We start from the raw sequence: 17,443 nt of genomic DNA, 5'->3' as shown, positions 1-17,443 counted from the left end.
GTGGTGAATAGCATATAAGCCAGTTAACAAGTGCGCTATCCGAGCATATGCTTTTGTATCCTGGTTATGTTACTGGACTGCGAACCACAAGGTTACAGGTTCTATCCTCGCGCATCACATATCGCTAAATTGGTGACCTCGAATGATGAACCTACAATCTTCGTACAGCTGACTTGATTCACTTGACGCAATAAACTAAAGTCGTCAGATTCACTTGACGCAGCAACACAAAAAAGCCGCAGCAACCCAAAAGTCGCCAGACTCACTTGATGCAGCAACCACTCACCCACACACTCTCGCCATAACGCTTGGCGCTACTCAACTGGGTACAGGCCCATGAGACAACAGATAATAAATACATCACCACTCAACAGCCATATCGTTCGTCTCACCTCCGACTCACTGGAGGGAGAGTCTGTGGTGAATAGCATATAAGCTAGTTAACAACTACGCTACACGAACATATGCTTTTGTATCCTGGCTATGTTACTGGACTGCGAACCACAAAGTCCCAGGCTCTATCCTCGCGCATCACATATCGCTAAACCTGCATGTCTTGAAACAGAACATAAGAAGGGCTGTTATGGACATCGAAACTGACAGTTTACACACAGCAGCGGAGAACGTCATACACCGTATGCGATATGTTGTACCCTGGGAAAATCAAAATATTGAAAATGTTGCACGACATTCAGGGGATCTTACTATTGATGAATAAAAGATTATTTTCTGTGAGTTTCATGAATTCATTCATAACTGTGCTCCCACAACGCCACTATTCCCCCTATTGGCAACTTTTGGTACTAATTTTTTTTTGTGTGTCTGTGTGTGTGTGGAATTTCTCTTCCCATGCCTTCCACAGTCTGTATATGAAATGTGGTTTCATTTCGTTCATTCATTTTAGTTGCAGATGCCATAAACAGGGAAAGTTATTTTATGGCCACCCTATATATATAAACTTGATTGCAGTCAGGAATCATAATAAATAAATCTATACTTATATAAAGCTCAATGTGTGTGTGTGTGTGTGTTGGCGCTCTACAGGCCAGACCGTTTGACCTACAGCTACCAAATTTGGCACATGTATACCTTGAAGGTCGGGAATGTGCACCTGGGTGTCTTTTTTTGAATTTTTAATTAGAATTTCAATTATTAATTAAAAGCTAATTTTCTGCCCCAAAAAATCTTCATTTCCCTACCGTCAAATGAGTAAGGCTTCAGGTTTTTTTCCCCACACTAATGAGGTTTGGCTTACCATTTTTCGACCGATTATTTCAAACGATTCTGTTTATTTTCTTAATGTTTGATGCCTTTAAAATTAAACATTGTTAATTAATCGATCTTCTTATGATGAATCTGAAAAAATTTTCTTCACAAATTCTTGAGATATTACATAAATTAATAAAGATATTCTTTAGTGCCAATAAGGTTTAAATGCTCCGTGACTCTGTTTTCAGTAATCATATTATAAAAAAAAGGCTTTGTTTTAGTAAAAAATATTATTATATTAATTGCAGATTAATCATTTCGACTTTAATTTAACGCTTTAAAGGACCATTTTTTTCTAGTAAGTAATAAAACATAGACTAAGTTAATGAAATAAAAAATAATTTAGCATTTAATTAAGTTAAAAGTATATCTAATTCTGAAAATAACTAATGACCACTCTATTAAAAGTGGGTTCTCATAGTATACCACTGTCAGGGGTCGCTAACAGTCTAAATCTTCCCATGGCAGTGTTAGTAAATGAATAGAAATGATAGCGTCTGGAACTGAAAGTTCTTGGTTCATCCGTCAAGATGAAATAGCGCCCTGATTAATTCATTGCCACACATCTCTTTTTACGGCGTTATAAATCAAGTAATGCTGCAGCCTCCTATTAAATGTCTCCTTCAACCACGGAGGTGATCAGTTACGGTTATAAATAACGATATTGTACCATGCAGTTTTTCTTTCTGTAATAATCCCGGCATGAAATGAAATGCTAACTAACTAGAGCAAATTTCACTAATTTGAAAAACAAATATTAAAAAAAGATTTTTATTGTTTTAAATAGTACGAATAAATTTTTTAATCCAAAATATTAATGTCAAAATGAAATCGTGAGATGTTATTAGAAACATTCTTTTAAAAAAAATTGGAATTTTAATCACAATTGTAATGTATTTTAATTTCAAATGAATATGCTCGATTTTTTTTTTTACTTTTTTATATACGAAATATACAAAAAAAAAAAGTATGATAATCGTCAAAAAAAAAAAAAAAAAATCGTAATCGAAATTTTGACGCAGCTCTATGTTTTAGAGCCCTTCTCGAGCCAAAAAATACTTTTTATAGAATTATGTCTGTCTTTCTATCTGTCTACGAATCTGATAATTCGAAAAAGTTTTAAGCTAGATGGATGAGATGTGGTATACACACCATAGATTTCTATTAGATTTTGAAAAGTTCATTCGCAAGAAGTTTATCGGTCTGATTTTCCGGGTATAATTAAACACGATAACTACAAATCTTAAAGGGTTAGAGAGATAAAAATCAATACACAGATTGTACTACGGTGTTGATCCGTATCAAATTTTAATCCAAATCGGGGAAAGAGTTGAATATCTGTAGATCTGTTTGGTTTGGTTATATTAACGTCCCGTTTGAAGCAACACTTGGGCTATTTTGGGACGGACCTCGTACTTTTGAACCGCGATCAGATGACGATGACGACACCTGAGCTGGCACCCCCCTCTCCACACCAGCGGGAGGACGTTTGGTCAGGACGGATTTAACGTGCAACAGACCCCCTTATACGACGGTTCTTCGGTGGCATCGGGTCTCGAACCTGAAACCCTCTGGTTCCGAAGCCGAGACCTTACCACCAGGCCACCGTGGCCCCTCTGTAGAATTGTACTTTCGCATACATATAAATATGATAAATCAAAACCACAATAGCTTAGATAAATGAAATTTGATACACAATTTTAGGTATACATTTAAAGAGCTAATTCTATTCAAATTTTTAACCAAATCTATAGTAAAATCAACTGTCTATCTAGAAGTTTACACTTTCTCATACATGTGAATGCAATAAATAAGAAAGGCAACCAATTAAATAATTAAAATTTGGTCCATGATTTTGTTTCTAAAATTGTAATTTTCTTTCAATCTTTTGTTTCAATCGGTTGAAAAAAATTATTTCAAAGATTCATGTTCTATTTCCGTTATTATATTACAAGCACGTGACTCTTAAGTGTGAGACTGTGGAAATAAAAATTTAAATACTCATGTCATTCATACCCTTATCTAAGGTCCACAATTTTATGTAGGAGGAGAGGAGAAACAACATATTATTTTTAGACAATTGGGAGAAAACACAGGAAAACCATTTAAATTTTATCTTTTGAAATTCATTGCTGTGTTATTTTGTAATAGCTTTTTGTTTTTGATGTCTTATAAGTTTATGACTGCCTTTACGTACATATTTTTGATGAAATTTTCTTTAAAAAAATATTTTTAGTGCATTAAAAAAGGAAGATTTTAAAAAAATGCATCATTTTCCATCTCTCAATTTTTAACATATTTAAGAATTTATCATTATAAATATTAAAGTAATTTAACATCGATTTTTTTCTCAAATGAATAGCAGATTGAATGAAAATTAGCAGATTGCCTTACCGTTAAATTTTTTAAATGTTAAAACAATATATTTTGGCTGAAAACATATAATAGTACAAAATTTTAAAATTTTAACATATTAAGAGATAAGTAAAAAGTCACTAAAGATGGCGAAATCAATTTATGTACAAGTTTCAACATGTTTTGACACGGAATATTTCAGATAAAAATGAATCTGCGTATTCGTCTCAACCTATCGTGTGCTTATTCGTCTTATTCGTCTCAACCTATCGTCTGCTTATTCGTCTCAACCTATCGTGTGCTTATTCGTCTTATTCGTCTCAACCTATCGTGTGTTTATTCGTCTTATTCATGTCAACATATCGTGTGCTTTTTCGTCTTATTCGTCTCAACCTATCGTGTGCTTATTCGTCTTATTCGTCTCAACATATCGTCTGCTTATTCGTCTTATTCGTCTCAACCTATCGTGTGCTTATTCGTCTTATTCGTCTCAACATATCGTCTGCTTATTCGTCTTATTCGTCTCAATCTATCGTGTGCTTATTCGTCTTATTCGTCTCAACATATCGCCTGCTTATTCGTCTCAACATATCGTCTGCTTATTCGTCTTATTCGTCTCAACCTATCGTGTGCTTATTCGTCTTATTCGTCTCAATAATATCGTCTGCTTATTCGTCTTATTCGTCTCAACATATCGTCTGCTTATTCGTCTCAACCTATCGTGTGCTTATTCGTCTTATTCGTCTCAACCTATCGTGTGTTTATTCGTCTTATTCATGTCAACATATCGTGTGCTTTTTCGTCTTATTCGTCTCAATCTATCGTGTGCTTTTTCGTCTTATTCGTTTCAACATATCGTGTGCTTATTCGTCTCAACATATCGTCTGCTTATTCGTCTTATTCGTCTCAACCTATCGTGGTTCATACTTGCGCACGTACGTGTGACGCTTACTGGCTGAAATCGAACTTTATCCATATTTAAAAAGCCATATTCTTGTATATAGTGATATGAGTCTTTTGGCAGTATTACTTTTTTAAGTTTCCAGTTTCTCAAAACTTTATGAATCTGCGGATTTATGAATCTGTCTTTATATTCCAGTAACTTTTCGCAGCAATATCCTGCTACACATTGTAGTGAATAGCTTATAAGCCGATTAACAGCTACGCTACACGAGCAATTGCTTTTGTATTGTGGTCATGTTACTCGGCTGCGAACCACAAGTTCCCAAATTCTATTCTGGATCAATTCAATCCCTCACAACATCAATACACAATTATGCAAATTTTTGTTTTACTTTCTATATATTACTTGAAATGATAAGAAAAGCAAATAACTACTCCGCCAGTTTCAATAGTCCAATTTTGCCAATTTTTATTTCATATGAAAGCTTATAATTTCTAGATATGCGATCATTGGTCATCTGCAGTTCACCAGTCTCCTTTTTTGAGTGAAATAAAAACACTCATTCACTGTATATTCTCCATAGGTGAAAACAACGACAAAAATACTGATTTCAAAAATTATAAATCCAGTCCAATTGCATCCAAAATACTGATTTAAAAAAAAAAATTATGGAAGCGTATGACCCTTGGATATATCACAAATAAATTCCTATCCATTCTCAATTTTCTAAATTTGCGAGAAATGTCGCAAAACAAAATTTTGGCAGACCCTCCACCACCACCACCACCACCATCTTCAAACTTTAACAGCTAGGCCCATTTTTCCAATTTGCAAACATTGTTGATCATTCAGAATACTCTATCTTTATTTTTCAAATATAATTTAAAGTAATATTGTCTTTTCTTGTGATAAGATGTAATTCATCGAAGTTAACTGGCATGATTGATTCTGTTAATATGGTTAACGAATAGTTGGTCGCCAAAGATAATTTACAAATAAAAGTCAAACTTTAATAAAACATTTTATCCGTTATATTTTTAGGAATATTAAGAAATACTCTATATTTCTCTTCTGTTTTATACTCGAATATATATCATTTTGTAATATTATACGCTTTTCAACAGATCACACGCAATGCAGAGGAAACGATACTGACGGTGGATTCTGATATACAGAAGCGCTTGACGGCCGGTCCCGACTACCTCTTCGGAAATGCCACAACGAACAGTGCCGTCTTTATCGGGGGATTGCCTTCGTGGTATGGTTCCAAACTTTCCCTTCTGGCTCTGCCCTCAGCGTTTTTCGAACCACGGTAAGATATTCTGTAGTTTTTTTTTATAGTATAAGTTTTCATTCTTTATTTTGTAAAGATAAGGACAAATTAGAACGTCATTTAATGATACTTTAAATTTCATGCCACTAAATTCTAATCCAGAACCATTATGTTCCTTTTAAATAAAGAGAAAAAATTATATGGTAGCCAAAATTGTGGACACTTTTAACAAATTTTATTTCTTTACATAGTATGCTTATAGAAAATGCTACATTTCGCAAAATGCAAACTTTTATATAGAGAGATTATTAAAAAAAAATTTCCGATATATGAGACCATAACTATCATACTGTTCACTGGAACGGAATAAAATTTTGGCTCAAGGTATTTTGAGGTATGCGCTCAAGAATCATGTGAAAAACGACAGTTAAGCTCTAACACTTACGGCTATAGTGACAAAATTTCAAAATTTTCAGTTGGCACCACCAACTTTTTTTTAATTGAAATATGTTTTCCATAGCAAAAATTAATAAATGGTATTGGAATGGTATCTGTAGTACGAAAATCACCAGTCCTAAAAAGACTAAGAAGAAATCAGAAAACAATTGCGGTGTGCTTACCAGAGACGTGAAGTTCAACAGATTCCTTTCGGAATGGCATATGCTTTGGTTCTAGGCACCATCTGCCACATACAAAGTGTCATCGTGGTTGAAGTAAATCAAGTAGAAAATTTGTGAAGCACAATAAATTGTTTTTTCTTCTGTTGTTATTAATTATTTTCTCTTTTCTTCTTAGTCTGTCTAGCGCTGGTGATTTTTGTGCTGAAATACTGTTCAAACGCTATGTATTGTTTTTCGCTATAAAGAACATATTTCAATAAAATAAAGTTGGTGTTGCCATTTGAAAATTTTGATTTTTTTTTCACTGTGACCGTAATTGTCAAAGCTTAACTGTCGTTTTTCATATGAATATTGAATGCATACCTCAAAACACCTTGAATCAAAATTTTATTTATTCTGTTCCTATGAACGATATGCTAGTTACGGTCTCATACATCAGGAGAGTTTTTTATAATCAACCTGCATATCATTACAAAGAGAATTTAACACTGCTTTCAATACATTGGAATGAGATCTGGTAATTGTGAAGGAGTTCATTCTTATCTCATCACTATCAATATAATTTCGCTTGAATTTCATTAAGATAAGATTTCGCGAGCTCATGACTCATTTTTATTAATAAATTAATTTAGATATTACTTATGCATTTTTGTAAACAATTGGTAATGTAACAGCTATTTAAAATATATGAATATCTTTTGGGCACTCTGTAGAAAGTGATTTAAAAAAGAAATAAAATATTCCCACAACTAATCAAATGAAGGCTGCAATTTAAAGTAAGGATAGTTAGAATTCTAAGATTAATGTCATTTAGAATATGCTCCGTCTGAAATGTACACCATTTCTTAGCAATAAGAAGAGTTCAGACATTTTCAGCATTCTGTATATATTTCAGTAACTTCCTTTTATTCAAAATGTGAAAGCTATTACCATTCAGGCATTTTTAAGATCAGAAATTGCTAGATGACATATATCACCGAAATATGCATCAGAGCAAAACATATCGTCTGAATAGTATTCGATCTGCCTGATATTCTACACTCCCTCCCAGCAGGCAGCGCGTTTTATTTATTTCGGAAATTCCTTTATCCTTCGAGACAATCAGAACATTGAGTAAAATATACGATTTTCTTCCAGGTTCCGGGGCGCTGTAAAAGATGTCGTTTTCACCAGCGACGACGGCATTCAGAAAGCGCAGGAATTGCAAGAATCCCAAGGAATCCGGACGGCCTCCCTCCACCCCCAGTACACTCCGAACGGGGAGGAGGTGCTCGCTGCAGACGATCACTGCGAGAAGGACAACCCGTGCCTGAACGGAGGGGCCTGCATCTCGACAGATGGTGGACCCATTTGTGACTGCAGGGCCACGGATTACGAGGGCGATCTTTGCGAACAAAGTGAGTCGTTTGCTGGTCCTGATTCTGTTTTTCTTGCTTTCTTAACGGTTTATCGTTTAGCAGAAGAAGAAAAAAACGGTTTAGCTGATTGGTGCCATAAAAAAATGTGCTCCATGTGTTATTTTTCTTCTTATAGACATTACAGAACATTGTGTGTGTGTGTGTGTGTGTGTGTGGGTGTGTGTGTGGTAATTTGCAATCAATTTTCTGATTTCTCGAACTTTATCTTCAATATAATTTTAAATTTTAAACTTTGCATGCTATTCTTTTTTTGTCACAGAACAAAAACAAATCTGTAGATTCCTTTCTAAAACTATATAAGTTCCACATACGTTCTCTTTTCAAGTCCTCTTTTTCTTGCTTTCCACCTTCCTGTTCGGTATGCAACATCGTACTCACCATGTTTTGAACGAAGAAATCTTGACAAAAAAAAAAAAAAAAAAATCAAAACTGGACTATTTCTTTGAAATTATAAAAAGTAAAAATTGCTCGAGCCATTATTTAGTTTCAATTACAGCGTCGCACCCGAAAACAAGAAATTCCTTTTCTGGACTATTATTCGGTTTTTTCTCTTTTACTTCACATTCTTAGTGTCAAAACTGAGCCGCATTTGTCTCTAGCGGTTATGGTTCGGACTAGCTAAAAATAATATTGAAAAAAAATGCATTTAAATTTCTTATTTAGTCACGGAAATTAATTATAAATGGAGTAATGGTTTTATTTAAACGACAACCGCAATTTCTTACAGCACTCTACATTATACACACACATATATATATTAGAGTAATTTAACGATTTCTGTTATTTCTAATTTTTAGAAAATAGTCTAATTTTTAATTATTATCATAATTATTTATTGTAGAAACCATGATTAGCAAAGAAAAGCGAACAGAATAGGTAAGTTGAAAGCAAGAAAGGGAGACCACGAAGAAGTATTATGAATTTATACAATTTCACTAAAGAATAACCGAATTAGTTCAACATAGCGTTTCGATTCCTTAAAAAAATCCGTTAAATTTATAAGTTAAAAATACTGCTAAACCGGAGCTCAATTGACTGAAAAATTATTTATCGAGCATAGATTAATTAAGAACACACACACACTTAGAACTTAAAATATGTAGAGAGAGAAGTTCTTCTCAGACCAGAAAAAATGCATACCAAAATTGATTATTTCTACAGATATTATAACTATTCTATCATATAGAGCTATTCAAATTTCCCCGCATAAACTATAAGGGCAGATATGAAACATAAAAATAAGCTTGAATTAGTCAGGAATGAATGACCGGAAAACCAGCCGGATTGCTAAAACATGCACGAAGATACAAAAATGACAAGCCAATAATGGGAGACAACTTTTTATTTGGCGAGGTTTGCGATTTTCATTATTTTACATTCATGTTGATGAACATAAAATTTCTGCAACAAATTTAACTATTTAACCTGTGACAATCATATTCAAGGAATTGTCAACATTATAAAAAGTTGTCAAGTAGGCGTATTCTTCTTGTAGTATAAAGATTATACTTACAAGAAAAAAATATCTGCGAAGGAGGATTAGATATATTGTGTCGTTATTTTTCTTTAGTCAGCAAATTACCTTCAATGTAATCAAATAGTTACCTTGCTGTGAAAAATTAATCTATTTTTCAACTAAAATCAAATCCGAAGAAAACAGCAATAATTTACTCTTTTATAATATTTATTTAATATTACAGCAGTATATTTACGTATTTGTAAGACGAGAATAAATTATTTTTGAATAATATTGCCAATTCGATTAACTAAATGAATTTGCCTTTTTTTTTCAAAAAGGATTAGAAACATCGAACACGAATAAACCAGAAAGAAAAATTTTGTATCAAATTAATTCATCTCATACATATTATTTAATGTACACATCTTTAAAATCCTTTTCGACGAAAATAAATAAACTCAAAATTTAAGAGTTAATTCTCTAGACATTCCCACTTGTTTACCATATTATTTCGAGCGACTTATTCGTAATCTTTATATCTAAGCATCTTTTTAGATTGGATTTGAAAGTCGACACCTCCGCATCTTTCGGATAAGCCCTATAAGTTGAAATTTGATTCCCAAATAAGAAGTCTCAGCGCAAAGAGCAAAATAATACTTACGTGGGCGTGGGGAAATTGAGTTAGCAACATGTTGACTCGATTCTCTTCTTTATGTTGACAGCTTCAATTAAGTATTCAGAAAATTGAGCGCAGTTTTCTTCAAATATTGTTGGGTAGCATTACCCTTTTCGGAATACTGTTTGTGCTATGATTAAATAAGATCTCCATGTTTTTTATGTTGTTTATGAAAAAAGAAATCGAATCTTCCATTCGAAAGTGGTGTAATGGAATAATAATATTTGTAAATGTAATTGCAGAAAAAAGACATAAGAATTAATTGTGGAGGAAAGTACACACACACATATATATATTAGAAATTACTATTTTTTATTTAAAATTCTTGTTAAAAAAAAACCTATAGAGGTTCGTCCATTAGGGATGCAGAGCTGTAGTATCCTTGGAATTATTTTTACAAACCATACTTTTTTTTTTACTAAACTTACTTACTTTTTCACTCTAAGTTAGGTTAGTTATACTAACGTATCATTTTAAAGCAACACTAGGGCTATTTTGGGAAGGACCTCGTAATTTTGAACGGTGGTCAGATGACGAGGACGACACCTGAGCTGGCACCCTCTTTCCAAATTTCTACTCCACACCAGCGGGAGGACGTTTGGCGTGAACCAGACACTCTTAAACGGCGGTTCTTTGGTGGAATCAGGTTTCGAACCAAAAACCCTCCAGTTCTGAAGCCGAGATCTTACCAGCGGCCATTGCGACCCTTTTCACTCTGAGAATTTGAGGATGAATGAAAATGAGAAAAAAGGCAATAAAAGCGTAAAAAGGAAATAAATTAATAAACAAGTAAAACGCAAGTCGGGGCTGTTTGACGTGCAGCACATGATTTAGATATTTTCGCGGCCCTAAGCAGAATATGTCATGAGAACCTCTATTAATAAGATGGTTTATTTAGTTCTACATTTCGGTACATTTTTAACACTCCACATCAGCTTGACTTGTAATAGATTAATATTTATCTTAATAGCTTGTGAATTATTTATCATTATTTTATTAATTTTTAATTTTGCTTATTATTTTATTAACTTTGTTGTGGGGTCGTTAAGGGGTTCAGTAAAAAGTCCGAATTAGTGAAACAGCTATTTATTTGCAGGTATATATATATATATATATATATAAGAGTATGGATCAAAGCATGCAACACATGCCAACGCCTCACCTGAACTGAATTATTGTGCTACAAAGCATCAGAGAGCGTGGTCTCTGACGTCATCAGGCAGTTATGGTGAATATTACAAGAGTGGCTACTTAGTGGAATTTTTTTTTGAATCTAATATGATTCCAGATTTGTCTGGCATTATCATTCCTATACAATATCATAAAAGCTATTGTTCGATTTTATAAATATTGTAATAATGAAATGAACATAATGAAACAAATAGCAATCTGAATAATTACGATAAAATATTGATATCAAACTAATTTTTTATCATTTATAGAATTTATTTTTAAGAAATTTATTTAGTTGATAATAATGGAAATAGGTTTTTATTAGATCTGCTTACTCAAAGGAAGCACCCAAATCGTACAGCAATTAAAGTTATTTTTATTTGAATATCAAAAGCAGCCATTTCTGCCTTTGAATTTAGAGGCATTCATTTTTTTTCTCTCAACCCCCAAAGTTCGCCTTCATTCTTTGAAGGATGTTTTTTTCTCTTCTTAATAGTTGTTTATGAGTTCCGGTTTCTATTTTTAATGCATCGATAAAAGCACATCTGATTTATTAAATATTCTTTTTCTTTTGTTTGAGGTTACTCTTCGAAAAAAAGGTAAGTGGATAGTTTTCTAAATTCTTGTTCAGATAAAAATTTTACGAGGAAATCAGTTATTAATTATTATGTGTAAAAGACATTGAATATTTCAGATAATTTATTGCATATTTTATTTGATGTTTTTAACGAATATTATCGAGATGAATTGTAAAGATGGAAGTATATATGGAGAGTGTGTATGCGACACTTTTATCTGCTGAACCGTCTTTTGAACGTTTACAAAATTTTTTATTGGCAAAAATGCAAGGGATTTCTGTTATATATTGATGATTTAATTTGCTTGGCACAATAAACTGTATATTGGCTTTGCAATGTTTAAAAATTCGGCTATTTCCGAGTAAAATATTTTTTTTAAATCACAATCTCAGATAAGTATTTTATGCAGAACTACTAGTTTCTAAGCTAACTAGTCATCACTGAAAAAAAGTAATTGCCAGTGATATAGCATCGAACCAGAGAACCGCCAGATTAGCAGAAATTTATTTAAAAAAATGCTTTTTAATAGCAAAATCTATGTTTATTGCACAAAATATTACAAAATGTAGCGAATAAAATGTATAATTTTAAATTAAATAAAAATCATTTTGATTTTTATATATGTTCCGAATCTTTTCTTTAACAATTTAAGAAGCGATTTATGTAACAATTCAAGAAGCTTCTTGATTAATCTTAATTATAAGCCAAGAAAAAGAATACTTTTGATTTTTCAAAGGCAAAAAAATTAAATAGTATCTAAGAGGTTAAACGAAATGTTGTCATTTTCCTTAGTAATTTCGGAAAAAATTATTCCATAAGAAATGTTTTACATTATTTTTAAAATTAAAAATTTTATTTTTTAAATGATACAAACTTTATTGTCATGTAATTATTTTTTCAATTTTTATTATTTTTTCAAAATTTAATGAATGTTTAAATAGATACAGACGATTTTCAAATAAGTATATTTAAAGATACTCGGTTGCTAGGCAACGATAACACTAGCAACAAAAGTAAAGAACAGCTTTACCTTTTTTTTTATATTTTTGTTTCCCTTTTTAAAAATATTTTTGACTCCGTTTTTTATTTATTTTAAGACAGCCATAAAGTTTATTTAGTAAAAATAAAATTGCAGATGATAACAATATTCTGCATATATTATTTTTTTATAAAATAAGTTTGCTTCAAAAAAAGGTTATTTAAAAAGGGCTGTTTACAAATTCTGTCACGATTTAATTATAAACAGATTGCTATTTTTTTCTCCTGTAGAATAAATAATTAAAATTTTGTTTATAGATGTTAAGATTGAAAGATTTTAAAGAAATTTTTATGACAATTGATAAAATAGAAAATTTTTAGAATTAAAATTGCAGTAAGTTAAACGATTAATATCAAATGCTATTAAAATTTATATGCCAAAATAGTGAAAAATTTGAACTTAATTTTATCTGCCTACTTATTTTATTACCTATTCATATTACTGCGCATGCAAATTGAAAAACATGTATAGTGGTTCAAACAATTGAGAATACACTTTTCTATTACTTGATAAATCCGACTTTCAATATAAATACACATTACCGAGAAGTATAAACTTGTTTTTATTTTGACACATAACAAATGATTCAATTTAAAGTGAAAATAATGAACAATCAACGAAAAATCTATAAATTGAAAAGCTTCAGAAGCATTTTAAATAAGCATACGCAGATTTTTGTTTCAAATAATTGAGAATACAGCAATGAAATTTTTGTAATATCTCGCATAGAAAGAAAGCGTCAGTATTTAGTTGCATGTGTTTTGGTTTTTTATGATCGTCTTTAAACGTCATGGTACCAATTCAACCCATTTTTGGTGGTATCTGAAGATATTTTACTATATTCTTCTTATAACACTTGTTTTAAATGGATTTGTTTCTAATTTTGTGTTTTTGGACCACTGCTTAGAGTGTGGTCTACAGATATTCAATAGTATTGATGCCGGGGTACTGTGGTGGTATGTGCAACTGCTGTTTACAGTGAAAGAAATACCATATTTTGACGTTATGTGCAGTGTATTTGGGGTCTTTGTCCTGCAGAAAAATGAAAGTTCGAACTAATCTCATATTTTTAGCGCTTTCCTTTAGATTGTTGAGATCAAATGGTTCATCCAATTTGCTGCAGAAATTTTTCAAATCATAGGCAGAAGTGTAAGTGCCGAAATTGTGCGAAATATATTTAAACAAGCTGGATATAAAAGTCAAATTGTTATAGAAAAACCGTTCATCAGCTTGCATATTCAGAAAAAGCGTTTGAAGTTTACAAAAACTCATCAATTGACGACCAATAACCTTTGGTAGAAAGCCATGCTTAGTGATAAAAGGAAATTCAACATTTTTGGCAGTGACAGCCGTTGCATCATAAAGAGAAAGCCTAATACTGCTTTGAATCCAAAAAATTTACGTCCTTCAGTTAAACATGGTGGTGACACTGTCATGATTTGGGGTTGTATGGCTTATTTTGGGGTAGGAAATTTAGTTCTTATAGATGGTATTATAAACCATATGCTTTACTCGAATATACTTCGCAGCAATCTAAAGAAAAGTGCTAAAAATTTGGGTTTGGATAGAAATTTCATTTTCTAGCAGGACAACAACTCCAAACAGAATGAACGTAACATCAAAATGTGGTGTCTTTTTCATTGTAAGCAGCAGTTACACACTCAGGTGTCGTTCGCGTCATCTGACCGCGGTTCAAAATTACGAGGTCCGTCCCAAAAGAGCTCTAGTGTTGCTTTGAAACGGGACGTTAATATAACTAAACTCAAGCTATTTTCGCACTCGATTAATATTTTCGTCTGTTTCTTAATTTATATTACATCTTCTTTCCTCTGACTGAATAGAATTTTTAGACAAAAAGGTGGATATTCTCCGGAGCATTTCTAATAATATTTCCATTAATTTCTTTGGTGTTGATTTAAGTGCAACTGTAAAAATGCTCATTTAAGCAATCTGAAACGGCTAGAGATTTGCTACATTAGCATTGTTACTCTTTGGCTAGATTTGTTTACATTTGACTGTTGCCATTCGACAATACCAATAAGTAATAAGAGCGATTTCTGTTCTAGTAGTTACATTTATATATATACATTTCAATTAACAAAAAAAAAGAGGAGATTTAAGCATTTCTTTTCATTTTTTCTGAGATTACTTCCGAAAATATTATTGCACAAAATTGGTTTTCAAACTATTTAACAATATTAAAAAAAATTATCTTTTTAATGATAAAAATTTGGCTTCAATGCGATTTTTCTCTGAATTTTGAAATTTTTTTATAATTATTCTAAAGTTAGAAATAGAGAAATGTTTAAATTTATATTTCCTAATTGTAATGAGATTCAAGTGATTTTTATTGTTTCATTAAATATTTAATCGCACGATTTTCTTTAGCAGTTGAAAACTAAAAAAGGGTTCTGTTTATTAACTGAGCCTTTTATAGGAAGAATAAGAAAGTTCAGTTATAATGCCAGGATATGCGATGTACCATTAGAAAATATATTATCCAAATATATCTTTAATGGCACTATGACGTCATGGGAATCTACATCCCGTAAGAATGTTCATTCATACAGTAAACAGAACACAAAAAGGTTATTAAAATGACACGACTTCAATATCTATCATAATTTGATATTTAAAAACATTTTTTGTTCAAATCATGAAGATTAAGTTATGTATAAGAGATTAAATTAAAATTGAAACAAAAATTATTCCTGGTGTACCAGATGGTCATCGAAGGCGGTTACTAATAAACATTACCCAATATAATTTAAAATCGTGATGTTTTCTTCGTTCTAAGAACACAGAAAACTACATATGACGAATTGTTTTCTCTTTACCGCTTCTTACTCTGACTTCTGAAAACGTGAAGCTTTATAAGATACAGGATTACTAAAAGTTTATTAAAATTCAAAATGATATAAAACGAAATACATAAAATCTGACATTTGCAAGGAGCCAGATCGATGAAATTTGGTATATGGTTTCACTATCAAAAGAATAGATCTGTGTTGAATTGTGAATAAAAAACATCAGTGGGTTGATGATTTTAATTTGCGTATTTGCCATTAGTTGAAAATGATTACTCAAAGATACAATGAGCTAGATTGGTGAAATTTAACTTTATGATCTTAACACCAAACGCGTAAGGTTACATCAAATTTCCAATTCCATTCAAAAGCGAATTTGTATAATTTACTGTCTTATATTCGTGAGCATTAAGAAGTTTCTCTTTTAATCAGATGATCAATTTAATTTCATGTTTCTACACTTTTTTAACATGTTTATTTATTGTAAGTTAATATTGTTTTATCTTATTAACTTTGCGAGAATAAATTTGTCTTTATCTTTAAGATTATAGATTGCTCGGCACCCACATTTGTACCCAATTTTATTCAAGCAGTATAAATATTTTTAATAAATAAGTTAACGTAATGAAATATATAAGAATCTTGACCAATTGTACATAATACATAATAAATATTTGACCGGTTATACCAATAAAGTGTACAAAAGTATATAATAAAGTGTTAATATTGCTTTAACCACTTGTAACATAATAAAGGGTTAATATTAACTTAATATTTTATAATTCATAAAATTTGTACATTTTACAAGCTTTTTGTATCTACGAAGACAGAATTCTTTAATTGACCTACTTCCGATTCCCCCTCAACCTAGCGGCGTCTAGTCAGAAATCCACCTTTGATCCCATTCGTTTATGGAAAAAAGGTACAAAACGCATAATCTTTGCGATTAAAGATAATCACAGAAAGCATCATATTATACAAATATACGAGAACATCCAGTACAGAATATTGCCGCTGGATATTACTTAAATAATCTAAATGTCGTGATGAAAATCCGCTAAATCATCATTTTTTTTCGATTAAAAAACAACATTCTAAAACAGAAAGAAATTTTCTTCTCTTGTACTTATCTTCGCCAAGAGATTTCTACTTCTAAGTTTTACAGAGAAAAAAAATTACGGAAAAAAAACAGTAAGACAATAAAAGAAGGGAAAAAACACATTTTCGTTTTCTAGTCCATGATTCGAATCACCCCTTTTTTCTTTTACAGTAATCGTCATGTAAAAGTCCCAGCACTGTTTTTTCCCCCAGCTTTTGTTTGATTCCGTCTTCTTCCACTTACATGAAAAGGCAAGCCGCCTTTCTTTGTTCCTTATCTTCGTTGCCTTCAACATCGCAAAGTCCCTTTGATGCCTTTGAAATTGAGTTTGAAACGAAAGTAGCCGTCAAAACTAGTTGTTTTCTGCTCTTCTTTGAAGATGCAGGGTGTGTGAGACAGAATGTTCGATTAAATCCTTTCGGATTATACAGATGTTCTATTATGATTTGTTTTTGATACAGCTTGTTGAAATTTTGAGATCAAATATTTTCTTACAGTTTTGTTGATAACTTCAGTGTAAGTTGTCGTTGCTCCGGAAGGAAATATTTTCAGTTCTTTTCTTAGTAAAAAAAGTAACTATTCAATCAATTGTTGCGAAGCTTCCAATAAAACTTTATTTATGCGTCAGTATATGTCAGCAAAATTTATAATATATATAATATAGCAAATGTATTGCATAACAAAAATTATAGTTATTACAAATAAAATCAGCTGTTAACTTTTATATGGTATAAATGTTATAAGCTAGAAAGTAAGAATATATTTGGTGCTAG

General features: G+C 31.6%; 1 protein-coding gene across 3 annotated transcripts in view; it reads left to right on the top strand.

The window, feature by feature from the left end:
* LOC129975678 (neurexin-1-like) overlaps positions 1 to 17,443 on the top strand; it is a 373,471-nt gene that overhangs the window by 107,113 nt on the left and 248,915 nt on the right. For all 3 annotated transcript variants that reach the window (XM_056088803.1, XM_056088801.1, XM_056088802.1), the window contains exons 3-4: positions 5,653 to 5,840; positions 7,559 to 7,818. In XM_056088803.1, coding sequence (XP_055944778.1) covers positions 5,653 to 5,840; positions 7,559 to 7,818 — 448 coding nt within the window. The remainder of the gene's footprint in view (positions 1 to 5,652; positions 5,841 to 7,558; positions 7,819 to 17,443) is intronic.

The sequence above is a fragment of the Argiope bruennichi genome, chromosome 7, assembly GCF_947563725.1.
Source record: "Argiope bruennichi chromosome 7, qqArgBrue1.1, whole genome shotgun sequence".
Classification (NCBI taxonomy): domain Eukaryota; kingdom Metazoa; phylum Arthropoda; class Arachnida; order Araneae; family Araneidae; genus Argiope; species Argiope bruennichi.
Note: the sequence above shows the minus strand (reverse complement) of the source record. Positions and strands in the feature narration are given on the sequence as shown.